At 39.1% G+C, this 18,053-nt stretch overlaps 1 protein-coding gene across 5 annotated transcripts in view; it reads right to left on the bottom strand.

Moving 5' to 3' along the window:
• Positions 1-18,053, bottom strand: part of Exoc6b (exocyst complex component 6B) — a 436,866-nt gene that overhangs the window by 181,056 nt on the left and 237,757 nt on the right. For all 5 annotated transcript variants that reach the window (XM_060383430.1, XM_060383428.1, XM_060383429.1 and 2 more), the window contains 3 exons: positions 16,194-16,305; positions 10,078-10,212; positions 1,708-1,887 (listed from right to left, as the gene is read on the bottom strand). In XM_060383430.1, the coding sequence (XP_060239413.1) occupies positions 1,708-1,887; positions 10,078-10,212; positions 16,194-16,305 (427 nt within the window). The remainder of the gene's footprint in view (positions 1-1,707; positions 1,888-10,077; positions 10,213-16,193; positions 16,306-18,053) is intronic.

Raw genomic sequence — 18,053 nt, 5'->3', positions numbered from 1 at the left:
TTGACCAACTATATGGTCTATTTTGAAGAAGGTTCCATGAGGTGCTGAGAAGAAGGTAAATTCTTTTGTGTTTGGTTGAAAGTTTCTGTAAATGTCTGTTAGGTCCATTTGATACATGACCTGTGTTAGAGTCATTGTTTCTTGGTTTAATTTCTGGTTTGTTGACCTGTCCTTTGTTGAGAGTGGGGTGTTGAAGTCTCCCACTATTAATGTGTGGGGATCTATGTGTGGTTTAAGTTTTATTAATATTTCTTTTACAAATGTGGGTGCTCTTGTATTTTGTGCATAGACGTTCAGAATTGTGGTGTCTTCTTGGTGAAGTTTTCCTTTGATGAGTATGAAATGACCTTCCCCATCTCTTTTGAGTAATTTTGGTTGAAAGTCTATTTTATTAGATATTAGAATGGCTACTCCTGCTTGCTTCCTGGGTCCAACTGCTTGGAAAGCCATCTTCCAGCCCTTTACTCTCAGATAATATCTATCTTTGACCTGTAGCTCATAAACAACAGAACTTTATTCCTCCCAGTACTGAAACCTGGGAAGTCAAGATCCAGTTGATAGCAGATTCAGTGTCAGTGAGGACCCATTTGCAATTCAGAATACATATATTTCTTAGGCATTCAATTATAAAAGAAGAAACAGAATGCTCTCTAGACCTCCTCACGTAGGCCGCAGCCCATGGCCATCACCTTCTTTTTCTGCTATACCAGTGTTAAGTAGGTCCAACATGAATTCTAGGTGTACACAGACACTGAGACTACAGGAAAAGCAAAAAGTGGGGTAGTGGTTCACAGATACTGACAACTTACAAGATACGGATTTTGTTGTTGTTTTTAACTATTTCTAACTGTGTATCAGTCTACTGCTAAAATTCTTTCTCAGTATCTGCCTGAAGAAGGCAGAAGACTGAACTGCACAGATTTTGGTGCTGAAGACAATGACAGGCCTGTGCTCACAATGCCCTATAGTAACTTAACAAGCAACAGGGATGCCTAAAGGTGCTAACAACTGAAACCCAAGCCTGTGACTACGGATCAACCCGACATGTAACCATCACTCCACATCCTTACTCAACAAGGGAAAGAATGAACATAATTAGGAAGCAGAATCTTAGAAAGCTAGATAGAAGACCTGACAGAATAGACAAACTTCAAAAATCTTTGAAAACAAATCCCTGTAGGGATTTACACATCGATTAGCTCTTAGACATTAAAGCGGTTTAAATACAATGTCTAACAACAAAAATACTACGAAGAAACATAAACATTTCACTAAAAATCAAATCTATCATTATGTACATAAATAGCAAGTTAACAAACATAACTTTAAATGACTTTACTAATATAATCAAGAAAACAACTACAAACTACACTAAAAATCAGGGAGGTTCATCAAAAAATTTCAACTCATAAAAAAAATTAAAAGATGTTCTAAAACTAAAAGAAACAGACCTTAAATATTAACTAGCAAGTCTCTTTGATACTCTTTACAATGTATCTGTCATGTCCTACACTAATGACTTTGAACATAGACGGAAGACCTTATAGAATAGATGAAAACAGATTATACGGGAGGCATCAAAATCCCTGGAGGATTAGACACTAAAGAGGTCTCTGGCAAGTTAAATCATAAACGAAACCTTGGTAAAACTCTAGTTTAAGGCATCATTTTCTATTTAGAGGGGAAAATAGAACAACAATCACTTACAGGAAGGTGTGTGAACACAGCAAATGTGCTGCGAAGGAAGGCGATGAGGTCTACTAGGTAATCGCTGGCTTTGTTGTCCAGGTCTCCTGTCATCCAGTCGTAGTCAGCCAGCTGCAGAAACTGGTCGATCTTCTGATTTAAGTTTGTGTATATCTCTTCTTCAGCTGCATGTCTAGCATCCTATGGAATTTAAATTGAAAAACTCACTCAGATGGCTAGGGCGACAAAGGCAAACATATACATAATGTAGGTACCACAGGTCTATACCCAGGTGGGAGTATTGAACCGTATCAACTTCCAGGGACACTTCTTTTCCACAAAGGACAAAGGAACATTTTAAAATCATTTTTTGCATGTGCTCACTCTCTTCCATCCCTCTATTTCTGTGGGAGAGTTTAATGACTCTCAAGAAAAGCTATTCTTTTTCTTCATAAATAAGGAATCACACAAAGAGAGAGATGACAGGCAGACAGACAACAGAGAACACACACACACACACACACACACACACACACACACACACACTCCACAATCTATTTTTTTTTATTTTTTCCTTTATGTTAAAAGTAAATTTACTCTCAGGATTTGATTCCATTTTGACTCTTTGCGTGACTCCAAAAAGGCTCCTTTCTATATTTCCAAGCTGCCTACATCCATCCTCCAGTTCCTCCAGCTGCCTGTAAATATGCCTAGGTTATAACTTAATCCATTCTCACTAGTGATTGTCAGAGGTCTAAGCTTTTCTCATCATCGGGCTCAGTTGAAGGCTAATATACACATTTCATAACATCTGTGTATACAGCATAATCCTACAGAAGGTACTAAAACAGCAACAAACAGTCCCGAGAGCACAGAACCGTGCTGCCCTGTACTCTAATAATACTCTAGTAAGTATTCTTTTCCCAGCAAAGGTATTTTCAGGACAAACAAATATGTACTGTGGACAAAACAATCAGGGTTCTAATAGGAAGCGTGCTATGAACAACTGGCTGCTGCATCTGATACTCATCTTTTAATCCGAGCTCCCTTGATTTCTACTGAACTTAACCCTCTCCCACCCATGGCTTCACTGTACGGCACACCATGACTTACATTCACTCTCCTCTCAAATCTCAATTTCTCTAAGTGATTTAATTATTTTCTATGGCTTCCAGCTGTCTTAAACATAGAACCATACCAAATACATTGTACTTCATGGTCCTTGAATCTGAATGCTTCACAGACACCTATGACTCAAGAAATATTGACAGCATAAAACTGAAATTTGGAGCTAGAACTTTCCATACTCTTCACCCGTTCTTTTCAGTTCAAGGCAGAAATATAAAAGGCATAACTGTAATCTTTTCTTCACACTTAAAATTAAATTTGTCTTTAAGTTATTATCCTTTTCTGTATTTTCTCTTAATTATGCATGATTTTGAGTTTATAGTACAGCCAAAGATGGTATTAGTTTACATGAAGATGCATTCAAATTTATTAACTGACAAAAATCATATTTATTTGCTGTGTTCAACAGGTATTTTGAACTTGAAGATGGCATAATGATTGCAGTAACATACTTTACGAAGTAACATACACAATTCAAGCTCAGAATGGCATGTAATATCTTAAATATTTGTTATTATTGTGGTGATAACCTTTAAAACAGATCCTTCCAGAATTTTTCACGATACATTTATTAACTAACACAGCTACCTGCAGTAGAATGAGTGCTTGAACTGCTTAAAAATTTTGTGCATTTACTAAAATGCCTTAACCACTGTCAAGAGTCTTTAGTGGCCACGGTCTGCTGTACTTATGAGTTCTGCATTTTTAGATTCAATATGGAAACAAGATCACACAATATTTGGTCTTCTGCGTTTATTTCAATTCACACAATGTCACCCAGGACTAGCCGAGGTGCTACGAATGACAAGAGTGCCTCCCTTCCTAAGGCAGCGCACACTGTTACATTGTGTTACTGTCCGCACTGCCCTCCCACACCTCTACTGACTGATGGTACGTTGATTCCCTATCTCGGCTATGGTGACCAGGGCTGAAAGAACATGCAACACCATTAGTAAATCACACAGAGTTTCCACTGGAAATTTTTAAAAGTGTTCCACACTGCTTTTACTAATGGCTGAACTTTACCTTTGTATTGATGGTGTCCATTTTCACAAATATTATTATCATTTGTAGTGCCTATAACATGTACTCTGCCCACATAAAAGGTGATATTTCCCTGTACTTCAATTTGCAGTTCTTTCATGATAGCATGGTTGAGCATTTTGTCATATGTCTGTTAGCCATCTGTATGTCCTAACAAAATTCGTTGTCTCATTTATTTAACTAGTCTATTAGTTTTATTATCATGCAGAATTTTGAGTGTTTTACAAAATTTGAGTATTGATGCCTTACAGATACCTCACTGCCTAGAACTATGCTGCCCCAACACGGTGGGCAGTCTCTTACCCCTGGAGGCTTTTTGTCTTGCTGGGAAAAAGACTGTGAGTTTGGTGGACCCTCTGTGGCATTCCTTGCCTGTTTTCACTTTTGTTGCATGTTCTTTTATGATCACTTCAAAAAATTCTACCCAAGACAGGGCCATGAACTTTTCTACTTTGGATTCTTGTAATGGTTTCATAGTTTTGGGGATGTTATTTATACCTTTAATCCATCTTTTATTTGAACTCAGATTACACTTATACAGCAGGTAGCAATTCCTTTTGTGTGTCTTTCATAAAATCACCTATCTTTTAGATCTGCTTCGTTCATTTTACACATCCTTTTGTGTGTTAAAAGCTCTTTCCTTTTCAACACTGAATCCTGTTTCATTAATCACAGTTTGCAAATTCACATGATTTCCTGGTTGGATCTAAGTTTTGACAATTGTGAAAAAGCCTTCAATAGAATAGCCATTAAGTTTTTTCATGAACAATAGTTTCTACCCATTTGAGGAATATTAAGCAGGTACTGCAGCTGCAGCTCACATTAAGACTGTTTAGCTTTGTAAATTGGGGGAAAAAAAGGTCTTCCAAAACGGCTGCACAGATTGGCATTAGCGTCAGAATCTGATGTTGCTAGGCAATAAAGGTATTTCACAGTTTTCAAATTTACAATTTACTAATGAAGCAATGCAGAATATCTCCTTAGATTAATATTGGCACCTGGAGATCCTCTTTGCTGATGGATTTGTTCATGACTTTTGTTCATTTCAATGTGTTTTTAAAAGATTTATTTGTATGTACGAATGTCTCTCTACGGGTACATATGTTCAACATGAGTGGGCCGTCTCTGTGTAATCTAGAAGAGGGTGTCAATCCCCTGGAATGCTGAGCAGTTACTAAGTGGGTGCTGACAACCCAACTCTGCAAGAAGAACAAGTGTTCTTAACTGCTGACACATCTCTCCAAGCAAAATTAATGGGTGTCTTTGTTTTTACTTGCCTATGGTTCATTAATTTTCTGTACTTTCTTATTATTTTTTAATTTTTAAAAATTTTTTAAAGATTTATTTATTTGAGTGCTTTATCTGCATGTACATTTGCAGGCCAGAAGAGGGCATAAGATGCCAGTATAGATGGTTTTGAGCCACCACGTGGTTGCTGGGAATTGAACTCAGGACCTCTGGAAGAGCAGACAGTGTTCTTACCTGCTAAGCCATCTCTCTAGCCCCAATTTTCTGTACTTTAGATACAACTTCTTTATTAAGAAACATGCTTCACAAACATTTTCTTCCAATCTTGCATTGTCTTTTATTTCTTTAAACAGTGCCTTTCTCTGAGCATATATTTGGTAGTTTTATGTTCATCTTATTTCGAGATGGCAGGAGCATAAAGGCAGTTTTGCTATAGCCTCACACTCATTGTGTAGCCCAGGATGGCCTGAAACTCATAGACACTCTTTCTTTGCTCCTGGAATGCTGGGATTACAGCCATGCACTTATAAGTCCAGCTTAAAAGTCTTCATTATTAACTAAATCAAACCTATCTTTCACTGTATATAGAAAGTCATTAACAGTGAGAGTGGGAAGAAGGCTCCACACTTGCTGACCCTCCAGGAGAAAGCAGATGGCTTGCAGCATCCACATGGGTAACTTGCAACCATCTATAACCCCATCTCCCAGGGACCTGACAAGACCCTCTGGCCTCCAAGAGCGTGCATGCACGTGCGCGAGCGTGCACAGACACACACACACACACACACACACAAATAGAAGTAATCAAAATAAACCTTTAAGAAAAAAAGCCACTGCCAAATCCAAGAACACCTACATTTCTTCCTATGCTATCTGCTATGGGGTGTAGTATTGCACAATTTATGTTCAGAGTTTATGTTTTCAGTAATGTTAGTGATAGATACAAGATTTGCATCTGAGACTCCTGTAGTTTTGCTATTTTCGCAAATGTCCATCATCGTTTGTTGAAAAGGAAACCTCACTGCATTAAACATTCTGTGTTTTGCCTTTCAAATTTACATGAAAAATACTTTGGTTTCTTTCATCAGAGTTCTGTAGATTTCATCATATAGGAATTATATTTTGTTAGACTAACAAGTACTATAGTCTTACTTCTGGTTACCAATATAAATAGAATTGTGGTTGCTGTTTTTCAAACTTTAAACTCGGGTTAGTTATTACTAACATGAAGAAAAGAAACTGGCTTTTATGCTAACTTGTATCCTGAATGTTAATGTAATCAGTTCTTTTCATTATTCTGTTATTTCCTTAGGATTTTCTACAGTTGCTCATGTTATTTAGAAACAGGGTTTTATTTCTTCCTTCCCTCTCCACACAGCTTTTCTTGTGTTGTGTTGTTAGATGGTGCAAAAGAATGGTAAAAGAGGGAAACTCTGCTTCCTTGTTCACAATCTTAGCAGGAAAACATCTGGTTTCTCACCATTACGTCTGACGTTATCTCTGTGGGTTTTATAGAAACTTTTTATAAGGTAGAGGAAATGTCCCCAGCCCTGTCTTGATTTTTGTTTGTTGAGAATTTAGCATGAATGATTATTTTTCTTTACCTACTGATACAGCTTTTCTTTTAAAGTCTGTTAGACATGATGACTTTCATTCACCGATGTCTGAATGCTGATACACACTTGCAGACCTAAAATAAGTAGCACTTGGCCACGACACACTTGCTAGTTTATACTTAGAGTTTTGTTCATGTTCATGACAACCATGCCATCCTTCCTTATGTGAGTTTGATATTAGGGCAAGTGGACCTCAAAAAACAGAAACTAATAGGATTCTCTGCTATAATTTTTTAGAAATGCATTATAGAAAATGGGTATAATATCATTCTTAATTTTTCACAGAATTAACGACTGAACCCATCTCATCCAGCTATGTTCAATTTTTTAAGGCTGTCAATTATTGACTCAGTTTCTCTAAGAGGTAAAGATACTCAGATTATCTGCTTCCCTAAGTTTGAATAATGACAGAATGTACCTAATACAGATCTTTTCCAAACAACATATTAAACAAAGGTTTGGTCCCAATTCTTTAGGATTCTTGGGGAAAGGTACAACCTTTTAGGAGATGTCGGTGACTGGGAAGAAATTAGGTCCCTAGATGCATGTTCTTGAAAAGGATATAAGGACCCTGGCTCCTTCCTGGATCACCTTTATTTTCTGGCCATCATGGAGCAGGCAGCCTCTTACCCACAAATTCTTGCACTCTGTGTGTGTGTGTGTGTTGTACCATACCATAAGCTCAAAGCTTATGGGCCAATGAGTTAGGGGCAGAAAGCTCCCAAACTATAAACCAAAATAAACTTCTCTTGGCGTACGGGAGATGACTCAGGGGTTAGGAGCAATTGCTGCTTTTCATGAGGACCAGAGTTCATTCCCAGCACCATGTTAGGAAGATCTCTAACTCCAACTCCAGGGATCCACTGCTTTCCCCTGGCCTTTGAGGGCCCCTGCTCTCATATGTACATAACCAGTCAGGCAGACAGACATAGACATACACACAGACCAACAGACACACAATTAAAAACCAATTAAATTAACTTTTTACTCTTTTGATTGTTGTAGTTTGTTGTTTTTTTTTTTTTTTTTTTTTTTTTGATGCCAGTTCTGTGAAGTCCAGTCTGGCCTCAGACTCACTATGTAGCTAACGGTGAGCTTCACATCTTTATCTTCCTTGCCTTTACTTCTCTGTGCTGGCACCAAGTTGCCCCACCTCTCCCCGTGTGATTATACCAGGTGTTTTGTGAAGATAGAAAAAGCTGGCTAACAGTTGCCCCAGAACCTGATTTGCATGTTGTGTCAATTTTCAAAACAATTCTTCACAATATTCCCTTTTTATTCTCTTAATGAAAATGGGTAAGAGCACGAGTATCATCAGCATTTTTTTTCACTTTTGGTTGCCCTGTTCAGAAGTTTAATGATTTCGTCTTTGGCCAAGGACACACTTTTGATTTATTGGATTTCCAGTGCTGCTCTTTTCTTTTTATTTGCTTCCCATCCTGTTTTTATTGTCCATTTCTTTATCTTACACGGGATTAAGAAGTTCTTTTTCTAATAAATTCTTCATGCTCCAACTTTCTTTGCATCACCCAAGTTTTGATGACTTGCATCCTCACTTTCACTTCAACTACAATATTTTAAGATTCCTTTCAGGAATTTCTCTGTAACTCCCTTTCTTGCAGAACGTTCTTTAATTTTTTATATTTATGAGCTTTCCAACCATATTTTTATTATTTCTAATTGGTCTGATTTTGTGTTGTAAGAATGAGTTTAGTTATGATTTCTACTGCACTGGCTATTGCTAGCTCGGGTCTGAGGGTCTTGGCTAGCGCTGTGCCTGAGCTTAGAAGGGATGAGTGAGCGCTCTGCTCCTACTGGGTGACACTCCCTATAAATGTCAGTTATACAGCTGGCTGGAGGTTCCATCAGGTTCACTGCTATTCTTACCTTACTGTGCTTCCTGAACTTCTAACTTATAGAATTTACTAGGAGCAGATATCCACACAGAAACTGTTCCTTCAAAATCTCTCCAAATACTTACATTTCAATCATTAGCTCTTTGAAAACAAAAGACAATTTTACATAATTTTCTAGCACTAGTTATGTCTGCATTTTAACCTTAGAACAAGAAGACCGGGAAGTCTGCTGTGACTCATATGCCTTCCAGCTATGGCAGGGAAGGTACACATGACATCCCAACAAATTGGCTTCCTAAATAAGACCTGAACAGATCTGTGTGCTCCTCTCCCTCCCTCTCTCTGAGCTTTAACAAAGTAGTTACAATGAGTTACAATGTAGATATATCAGTTGTGGTCAGGTACTCCAGGGTCAGCTCTTTGCATTTTGAGTACCTGAGTTTCTGTAACGGTCCCTGTTGCAGACAAGCAGCTTCTTTTCCTGTGGGGTGAGAGCTGCACTTATCTGGGCGTAAGGATGCGCATCCAGAATGCAGTCAGGGGTTAACACTGGTTTAATCCAGTGCTAATGGTCGGTTCTCATCTAAGATTCCCGGCCTCACTAGCCATGTGCAGTCGCAGGTGTTCCCAGTACCAGGCGTGATTGTGCTCATGTGAGTGGGCCTTAAGTCGAATCAGACAGTTGTTAGTTACAGCCACTACTGCACCCTTAGGGATGTCTTGTCATGCTGATCATTGTTTTGCTCCACAGGTGTTATAGTTGGGTAGGCACTGACTGGGAGGAGGACCACCCCTATCAGTGGGCTGGGGAGGGACGTGGGAGGAGAAGAGGAAAGAAGGGTGGAGTTGGAAGGGGATGAGGAAGGGGCTACAGCTGGAATACAAAGTGAACAAATTGTAATTAATAAAAAAATAAATTAATTGAAAAAAGGAAAAAAAATGAATCATTTTTCTGATTAATATCCATGAAAAGTTTCACAAGATAATTCATGTCCAGGATTTTATTAAGATTCATAGGATTCTTCTAAGAAAAGGTGTTTATCCTCCGGAAACTCATGTACCACTAATCTTTCTTTTGTTCTACAAAGATGTCATTTTTTCTCATCTAGTCCTGAGAAAAAACTAATGCTGTAGCCTTGTAATATAATTTAAAAACGTCTAACCATTGAGGTAAAGATTTATCAATAAAAATTAAGATTTAAAAAGTTAGACACGGAAAGAAGACAATTACCAAATAAAAAATTACAATTGATACATCAGCTATAAACACAGGATCCAGAGGATATAGTTGAAATTTTGTGGTTGATTTGAACACACACACACACACAACACTCACACACCCCTGGTGTGTACATTTATTTTCTAGGAAGATGGAGACCAAACCAAACTCTTCCTTATTCTCAAGAGCATACCGTACGTCGTCTTGTGGAGACAACGCGACATGCGCAATGGCCCGGACTGTGCCCACGGCTGTGCCCTCTATGCTGACGTGTTCTCACCTTGAAAGTCGTGGTACCATAGAGCTTGGTGGTATGGACCGTCTCTGGAAGCACATTGGTGATATTGGTTATGAATTCCTCCAGGTATTTACAGGACTTTTCCAAGTGTGTTGTATTGATGATAATCTGGACAAGCTAGAAAACAGCAAGCACATGCCATGCTCATTCAGCTATTCGCCCGAAGATGATGGCTCAGAAGGTACCTGAGCTGTCAAGAGGGTGTTTCACAGGCTGCCTTACAGGAAGCTTCCTCCAAGAACACTCCCCATACTTCCTGGGGTGTCTCCTAGTTCCCCAGTTAAAGCAACCTTTGCTCTATGCAGTAAATACATTCTTTTATTTTCATTTTTATAAGTTAAACTTCCATAGTGGTGGCACACTCCTTTAAGCCATCACTCAGGAGGCAGAGGCATGCGGATCTCTGAGTCTGAGGCTAACCTGGTGTAAAAAAAAGGCTAGTCTTAAACATAGGCCCTACAAAAGAAATATAATTGCCAAATGAATCAAATGAATAAACATCCAGTAAAGCAATAAGCGTAACTAAAAAAGCAACGGATATTTCAAAACTAGGCCCGAGGGACACAGAAATGTCAGACAAGATTATGAAAACCCAACAACATATCTTAGCTCCTAAGAGAAATAACCTGAACCCAGAAGGCGGAGAAAAGAAAATCCTTGATCTTGACAGAGTTTTCCCAATGTTATCAGTCTGTTTCCTCAGATATGAAATATACATAATAATTTCTAAGGTAGACCATCACTCTGAACATTAAATGTTCTGTTATTATTATCCCTCTTCAAAAAATCCTTAATGAGGTTCATTCTGGAGCTCAAGGTGTGGCTTGATAGTGGAGTCTGTGATTGCCTGGATTCATGAGACCTTGGGTCTGTTGCCAGCACACACAGTCCCAATCACAAGCCCTGCTAAATAAAGACACCCTCATTCCAATGCAGAAGGATGAGAAGGAATACAAGAATTTCATTTATCTGATCTTTTATGTATATCATCTTTTCAAAACCTGGGGAACAGGTCAAATGAGCATAATGAGTATTTCCATATCACTACAGCAGAAATAGGAAGAAAGCAGCTGTCAATCATGTAAGTTAACAGGAGCAGTCAGGCCATCTGATTTTTATCAGAAGTGTAGGGTGGCAGCCCTGGAGTATAGCATGTTTGTAAGTATTACACTGTGTGTCTGATCTCAAATTACTTTGGAGTTACTTGCTATGGAGTTACTCTCTGAAAAAGTAAAGAGGGTCCAAATCAGGAGGCAGGAAGGGAAAAAGAAAGGCCATCCCTTCTGCTCCTTAACTCTATTTATGTTCTCCGTAGTCTACAGGAGGGAAGCTTTCTCTCTTTCTCTGTATTTCGTTTTTCATTTCTATGAGATTATGTGTGGTTTGCGCAAGGCTGGAACAGATGGGGGATGACTGTCTAGAGGGTGGTTGGCTTTGGGCCTTTTAATCCAATAAAACCTACTATTTTGAATGTGCTTGCTTAAAAATTAAAAATTAGGAAGGATCAGTCATTGTTAGTGCCGAATATCAAACAAACCAGTAGATCTGTAACCAGAAAGTGCACACTCGCTCCGCTGTAACACCTGACACTGGGCCAAAGCACACAGCTCATTTTTAGGACATGGATGCCGGCTTTCTGCCAACAGCTCTTCAGCAATGAGCAACGCAACCCAGCATGCAACTTAGGGTCTTCCTGGAGAACCTGGGAAACAGCTACTTGTGGGACACTGGCAATGAGCAAAGCTACCACGATGCAGCTGTGAGACTTTCCATCAGATGAAAAGAGCTCAACACTGAGACTAACTTTCTCTACTACTCCTCAGAGGCTACCAGACAATGAAAACCTGTCCAGAAGCTCTTGCCAATCATCCAAAGTATGAGTTTACAGATGGTATCTTGGATACATGTCTTCTTCCCTTGTCTCCACAACAACCCTGTGACACTGAAGTGCTCTGGGAGAAAAGCACCCCCTCTAGAATGAGCAATACACTACACTCTGTTGATCCTGTTTCTCTTTTAAAGGACAAAAATCACACTAACACTTTAGATCATCTAAATCAAATTATTCTTAAACAAATTTTATTTAAATTGTTTGAGTTTCAGACAATGTACCATATCTTAGATACTTTCATCTCTTCAAGCCCAATTATCCCCTTCTTTAACTGGAGGCCTTCTCCCTAACAAGCCCTCCCCTAACTTTCATGTCTTCTTTCTGTGTGTGATCCACTGAGTTAAATTAGCATTTCTGGCCAGATTGGGGTGGGGGGATCATTTACTGGAGCAAGGGCAACTTATTGGGGTCTACATCACTTAAGAAAATGGCACCCTGTCCCAGAAAACTATTAGGTTCCAGTAGTCCTCCAGGAAGGATGAATTTCACTGTTAGGTGGTGGCAAGGTTGTCTGGATGTAAATGTCAAAAATGAAAGAGAGTTAAATTGAAGAACTAGAGATTTCCACTTTAAATTCAGCACTACCTATAAGGAACACATTCTGTCTATCAAAAGAAATTCTAATATAAGAGGAATCATGTCATGCTATAGAAGTTAAAAATAAAACAGAAGCAGTCAAAAAGAAAATTGTTCTGTTTTGCAGGATTTTGGCAGTTTAAAAAAATGAAAAAGGAGGCAGCTATGCTGGGTACAGTAGTAATTTATCACGACTTTAAAAAGATCTGTCAACACAAGAGATCACCATGAATTGCATCAGCAGGCTGTCAGTCACTCCCTAAGTGTTTTACTGCCAAGCACAGAATAGACTATTAAAACATTCCAGGATTATAAACGCATGCCTTGTCATTTTCACAGGGAATACTGCCTGTTAATGAGGTCTGATGATCTTCACACCTGAATGACAGTTTCCAAAACCCTTGCAAGGGAGAGGCTTTGGAGGTTAACACCTGCACTTGAAGATGAAATGAAGTGATTTGAAATACAGACTATCAACAGAGTCTGAGCTCCTTCCATGTTATCATTAAACACAATTCACATTCCAAACTATCCTTGATAGTGTTTCAAAAACAGAGAATTTACAATAGACTAGATATGCACTACCTCATAGAAAGTGCTATGAGAACAGTCCAGGAATAAAAATTATAGTGCAAACAGCAACTCTTGAAACTAAATGACAAAAATCACAATCTATCAGGAGGCTGAAGCATGAAAATTGAGAGTTTAAGTCGGGCCTGGGCTACATAGAAAGGTCCTGTCTCAAAATAATAAAACAATAAGCAAAACCAAAACTTCACACAAATCTCACTAAGAATGAGAAATTTTTCTATCTCTCCTTGCTGGTATGAAAGCAGATGTGATAGAGCCTCAGCAGAGCGCTTTATGGGAACCACTGCGCTGGGCTTCGTGCATGACCCAAGGAACATGAGGCCCTAAGGCAGAAATCCCACCACAGACCAGGCCAGAAAGGAAATGCGGCATCATTAAAAAGCATTGGCCCTGCATTCCCAGTAGGCTTTTGTTCTCAACTATAAATTACTATATGCATATATTCTCTTAGATCTGCTTTGTTTTGCTTTATTTTCCGGGAGCAGAGAATTACCACCCCGAAACTTTCTGGATTGAGCCTAAGTCACATTTTTTTTCCTTAGCAATTATTCTTAATTTGTTATAATTTTAATTTTTTATATTAATTACAGTTTGTTCACTTTGTATCCCAGCTGTAGTCCCTTCCCTCATTCCCTACCAATCCCACAGCTCCTCCTTCACCTCCTCACTGCCCCTCTCCAAGTCCACTGATAGGAGAGGCCCTCCTCCCCTTCCCTCTGACCTTAGCCTATCAGGTCTCAAAAAGACTGGCTGCATTGTCTTCCACTGCATATTTGCAGATGATATGATAGTATACATGAGTGACCCCAAAAAGTCAACCAGAGAACTCCTACAGCTGATAAACACCTTCAGCAAAGTAGCTGGATATAAAATTAACTAATCAGAAGCCCTCCTGTATATCAAAGAGAAAAGGGCTGAGAAAGAAATTACAGAAACTACACCCTTCACAATAGCCACTAAAAACATAAAGTACCTTGGTGTGATTCTAACCAAGCAAGGGAAAGTCTCTGAAGAAAGAAATTGAAGGACATATCAGAAGATGGAAAGATCTCACATGCTCATGGATCGGTAGGATTAACATTGCGAAAATGGATATTCTGCCAAAAGCACTCTACAGATTTAATACAATTCCCATCAAAATACCAACACAATTCTTTATACAACTTGAAAGAACAATTCTTGTTTTCATATAGAAAAACAAAAAACCCAGAATTGCCACAATTCTGTACAAAACGATCCTGTACAACAACAGATCATCTGTTAATATCTCCATCCCTGCTCTCAAACTGTACTACAGAGTAATAGTAATAAAAACTGCATGGTACTGGCAGAGAAACAAAATGGTGGATCAATGGAATGGAATAAAAGATCCAGAAATAAATCCACACACTTACGGATACTTGATTTTTGACAAAGAAGCCAAAACCATTCAATGAAAAAAAGACAGCATCTTCAACAAATGGTGCTGGTCTACCTGGATATATTCATGCAAAAAAATGCAAATAGATCCATATTTATAACCATGAACAAAACGAAAGTCCAAGTAAATCAAAGACATATATGCTAATGGCTCCCAAATGCTAAATTTGTAGGGAGACAAAAGCCAAATAGCAATAGAAACACTAGTCTCATATACAAGAATGCATTAACCTAAGAGTATGAGCGATATTATCTCCTCTCATCCCAGCAGGCTCAGAAAGCTTTTAGAGATCTAAACAACTAAAATGCCAAAGTAAAATGGACTACTAGTTACGATTTCCAAGGTTTCATTCAAAATTCTGACTTGCGTATGAGGTATCTCAGCATAACTGATGGGAGCACTGTCCCTGATATTGGGGTTAGGGGTGGGAGGCATAGAGCTTGTGAGACACAGCTGTCTGTCTAAATTACAACGAAAGCAAAAGCAGCAGCTATTACTTTAGGTCTTCTAGGTGCTTCTAGGTGACCACCCCCTCTGAGTGGGGAACAGTCTTGCCAGGCCACAGAGGAGGACAATGCAGCCAGTCCTGATGAGACCTTATAAGCTAGGGTCAGTGGAAGGGGAGGAGGACCTCCCCTATCAGTGGACTTGGAGAGAGGCATAGGAGGAGATGAAAGAGGGAGGGTGGGGTTGGGAGAGAATGAGGAAGGGGGCTATAGCTTAGATACAAAGTGAATAAACTGTAATTAATATAAAAAATGAAAATTTAATAACAATAACTAAATGAAAAAAGAATCATTTTGTAATGTTTTAAAACTAAAACAAAATATTAAGTTAATATTATATTGTTCATTAATATAATCTCAATATTTTTTACCTTCGTTAGGTTTATTTTATTTTATTTTTTTAAAGCTTGACTTGTCTTCTAACAAATTCATTTATTAATGAAAAAAAAACTGTTTTAAGCGTAGCTTCATCACAGTCAATGTTTCCTCATGGTGTTCTTTATCTCAATGCAGTGAAACAAAGCATCCATGCCAGTGTTCATCTGGCTTGTGGTTGTCTCTGATATGCACTGGTGTCATTAATGATTTGATGAATTTCTCCATCATCCTTGACTTTATACAGTTAGAAATGTCCTTTATTCCTAGAGAAACTGAGCCTGCAGCTTTCCCTCCTGAAGAAAAAATACCTCCAACCTAAGCTCTCACCTTGGGCACAGTACCTTCCTTCATGACTGTGTGGTGACATGTGAACATGAAACCCTAAATTCCAAAGGAAAGGAAATCCTTTAACTTCCTAAATTTTAGGACTAGTTATTACTAAGTCAAATAGTTTACACTCTGCTACAGATGAATGAAACGACCTTTCTCCCTTTACTAGAAGAGCTGGTAAGAGCATACCTTCCTCTCTCATGCCTCAATCACCAAACACCAGGCTTTTGCTAAAAAAGGAACAATTTACCACTAAGATCGAGAAGACATCAAAACCAATAAAAGCCAAGGAAGTCTAACCTGTGTCATGGGCACAAGTGCTAAAACCCAGGCATCAATAATGCAGACAGGCGACGTGCAGGCATAGGATGTATGGCCTGCTCACCCTCACCGAGACCCGCTTTACCTCAGTAAGGCCAATGTTCTTCCTCTTAATGACATTCTGCAGAGAGTTGCTCAGAGTCCTGGTCAGCAACAGGTTTGTCGACTTACGGATCATGTCATCAACTTCAGTGGAGCTGAAATGCAAGTGATGAACTCAGTTATAGACCGGGTAAAAAGAGTCGGCAAACGAGCAGGCGCTGGCATTCTTGCAGTAGTAACAGTTGTAGCTGGCTTGGTATCTGCAGAGGTGTGCACCGGAGCTGGTAAAGCTGGCAGTAACAGCTAATGTTTACTGTGTGTCAGGAAGCGTTCCAAATACTTTCAAACATATCTTCAGACTTTATTCTGTTAAAAGTTTACTTTGCCTTCATTATAAAAAATATATCTTTAGAACTCTGTGGAGCTTTTTTTTAATTTTTAAAATATTTTATATTAATTACAGTTCATTTGCTTTAAATCCCAGCAGTAGCTGCCATTCTCAGTCCTTCCCAATCCTTCCCTCCCTCCCTTTTCTCTTCCCATGCCTCTCTCCAAGTCCACTGATAGGGGAGGTCCTCTTCCCCTTCCATCTGATCCTAGTTTATCAAGTCTCATCAGGAATGGCTGCATTGCCCTCCTCTGTGGACTGGCAAGGCTCACCACCCTCAGCGGGAGGTGATCAAAGAGCCAGCCACTGAGTACATGTCAGAGACAGTCCCTGTTCCCCTTACTGGGGCACCCACTTGGACACTGAGCTGCCAAGGGCTACATCTGTGCAGGGTTCTAGGTTATCTCCATGAATGGTCCTTGGTTGGAGTATCAAGTCTCAGAAAAGACCCCTGTGCCCAGATTTTTTGGTTCTGTTGCTCCCCTTGTGGAGCTCCATCCTCTCTAGGTCTTTCTAACTCCCCCTTCTCTGCACTCTGCCCAAAGCTTGGTTATTAGTCTCAGCATCTGCTTTGATACACTGCTGGATGGAGTCTTTCAGAGGCCTCTGTGGTAGGCTCCTGTCCTGTTTTCTGTCTTCTCCTTCTTCCAGTGTCCATCCTGTTTGTCTTTCTGAGTGAGGATTGATAGTTCTACCCAGGGTCCTCCTTCCTGTCTGGTTTGTTTAGGTGTACAGATTTGTGTAGGTTTTCCTATTTGAATACTTTAAAAAGTGCAGACTAGCTTACACTATTTCCTCAAAAGAGTAATCTGAATTTGTGAAACTTTACTTTGGATTTTATACTTTCAGTATCAATTATATTTTTACACACTTATCTCCCCCCCCCAATACCTATGACAGTTAAAACTTAAAAAAAAAAAGTTTGTCCTCTTTAACTCGATCGTTTTCCTCATCACCTAAAAAATCACCCGTTAGTCTCCATCCTACATGTTATACTGCACATGTGTATTTGTTTACAAATATGAATGTGACATTATAGGCTAGAATCTTCATGAGGGAGAACATCAAAGTTTTATTTCTGATACTGAGTGACCTTGTTTGAAATTAAACTTTCAAAATAACCCCTTTTCCTGCAATTTAGTGATTTTTTTACAGCTCAATAGTATTCTTATCTTTTATGTGCCAATTTTTTCATTAATAAATCATGTCTTGATTGACATTGAGACCGGCTCCACTCCCCTGCAACAGTGAAGAGAGCAGCAGCGAACATGGACGTACAAGTATCTCTGCGGTGGGACGTGCTGTTTTCTGGAAATTAATAAGGAGTAGCTGGGCCACATGGTGATTCCATTTTTAATTTTTGAGGCACCTCTAACTGATTTTCATAATAGCTACATTAATTTACACCCCAACGTCAATGAATAGGCTCCTCTCTCTTGATATTCTCCCCAACATTTGCTGTTGGAGTTCCTGACGACAGTCACTAAGACTGAGGTAAGGTATCATTTTAAGTAA

Source organism: Meriones unguiculatus, chromosome 5, assembly GCF_030254825.1.
Source record: "Meriones unguiculatus strain TT.TT164.6M chromosome 5, Bangor_MerUng_6.1, whole genome shotgun sequence".
In the NCBI taxonomy this organism is placed as follows: Eukaryota; Metazoa; Chordata; class Mammalia; order Rodentia; family Muridae; genus Meriones; species Meriones unguiculatus.
The sequence above is the reverse complement of the archived record's forward strand: the minus strand, read 5'-3'. Positions and strand labels throughout refer to the sequence as shown.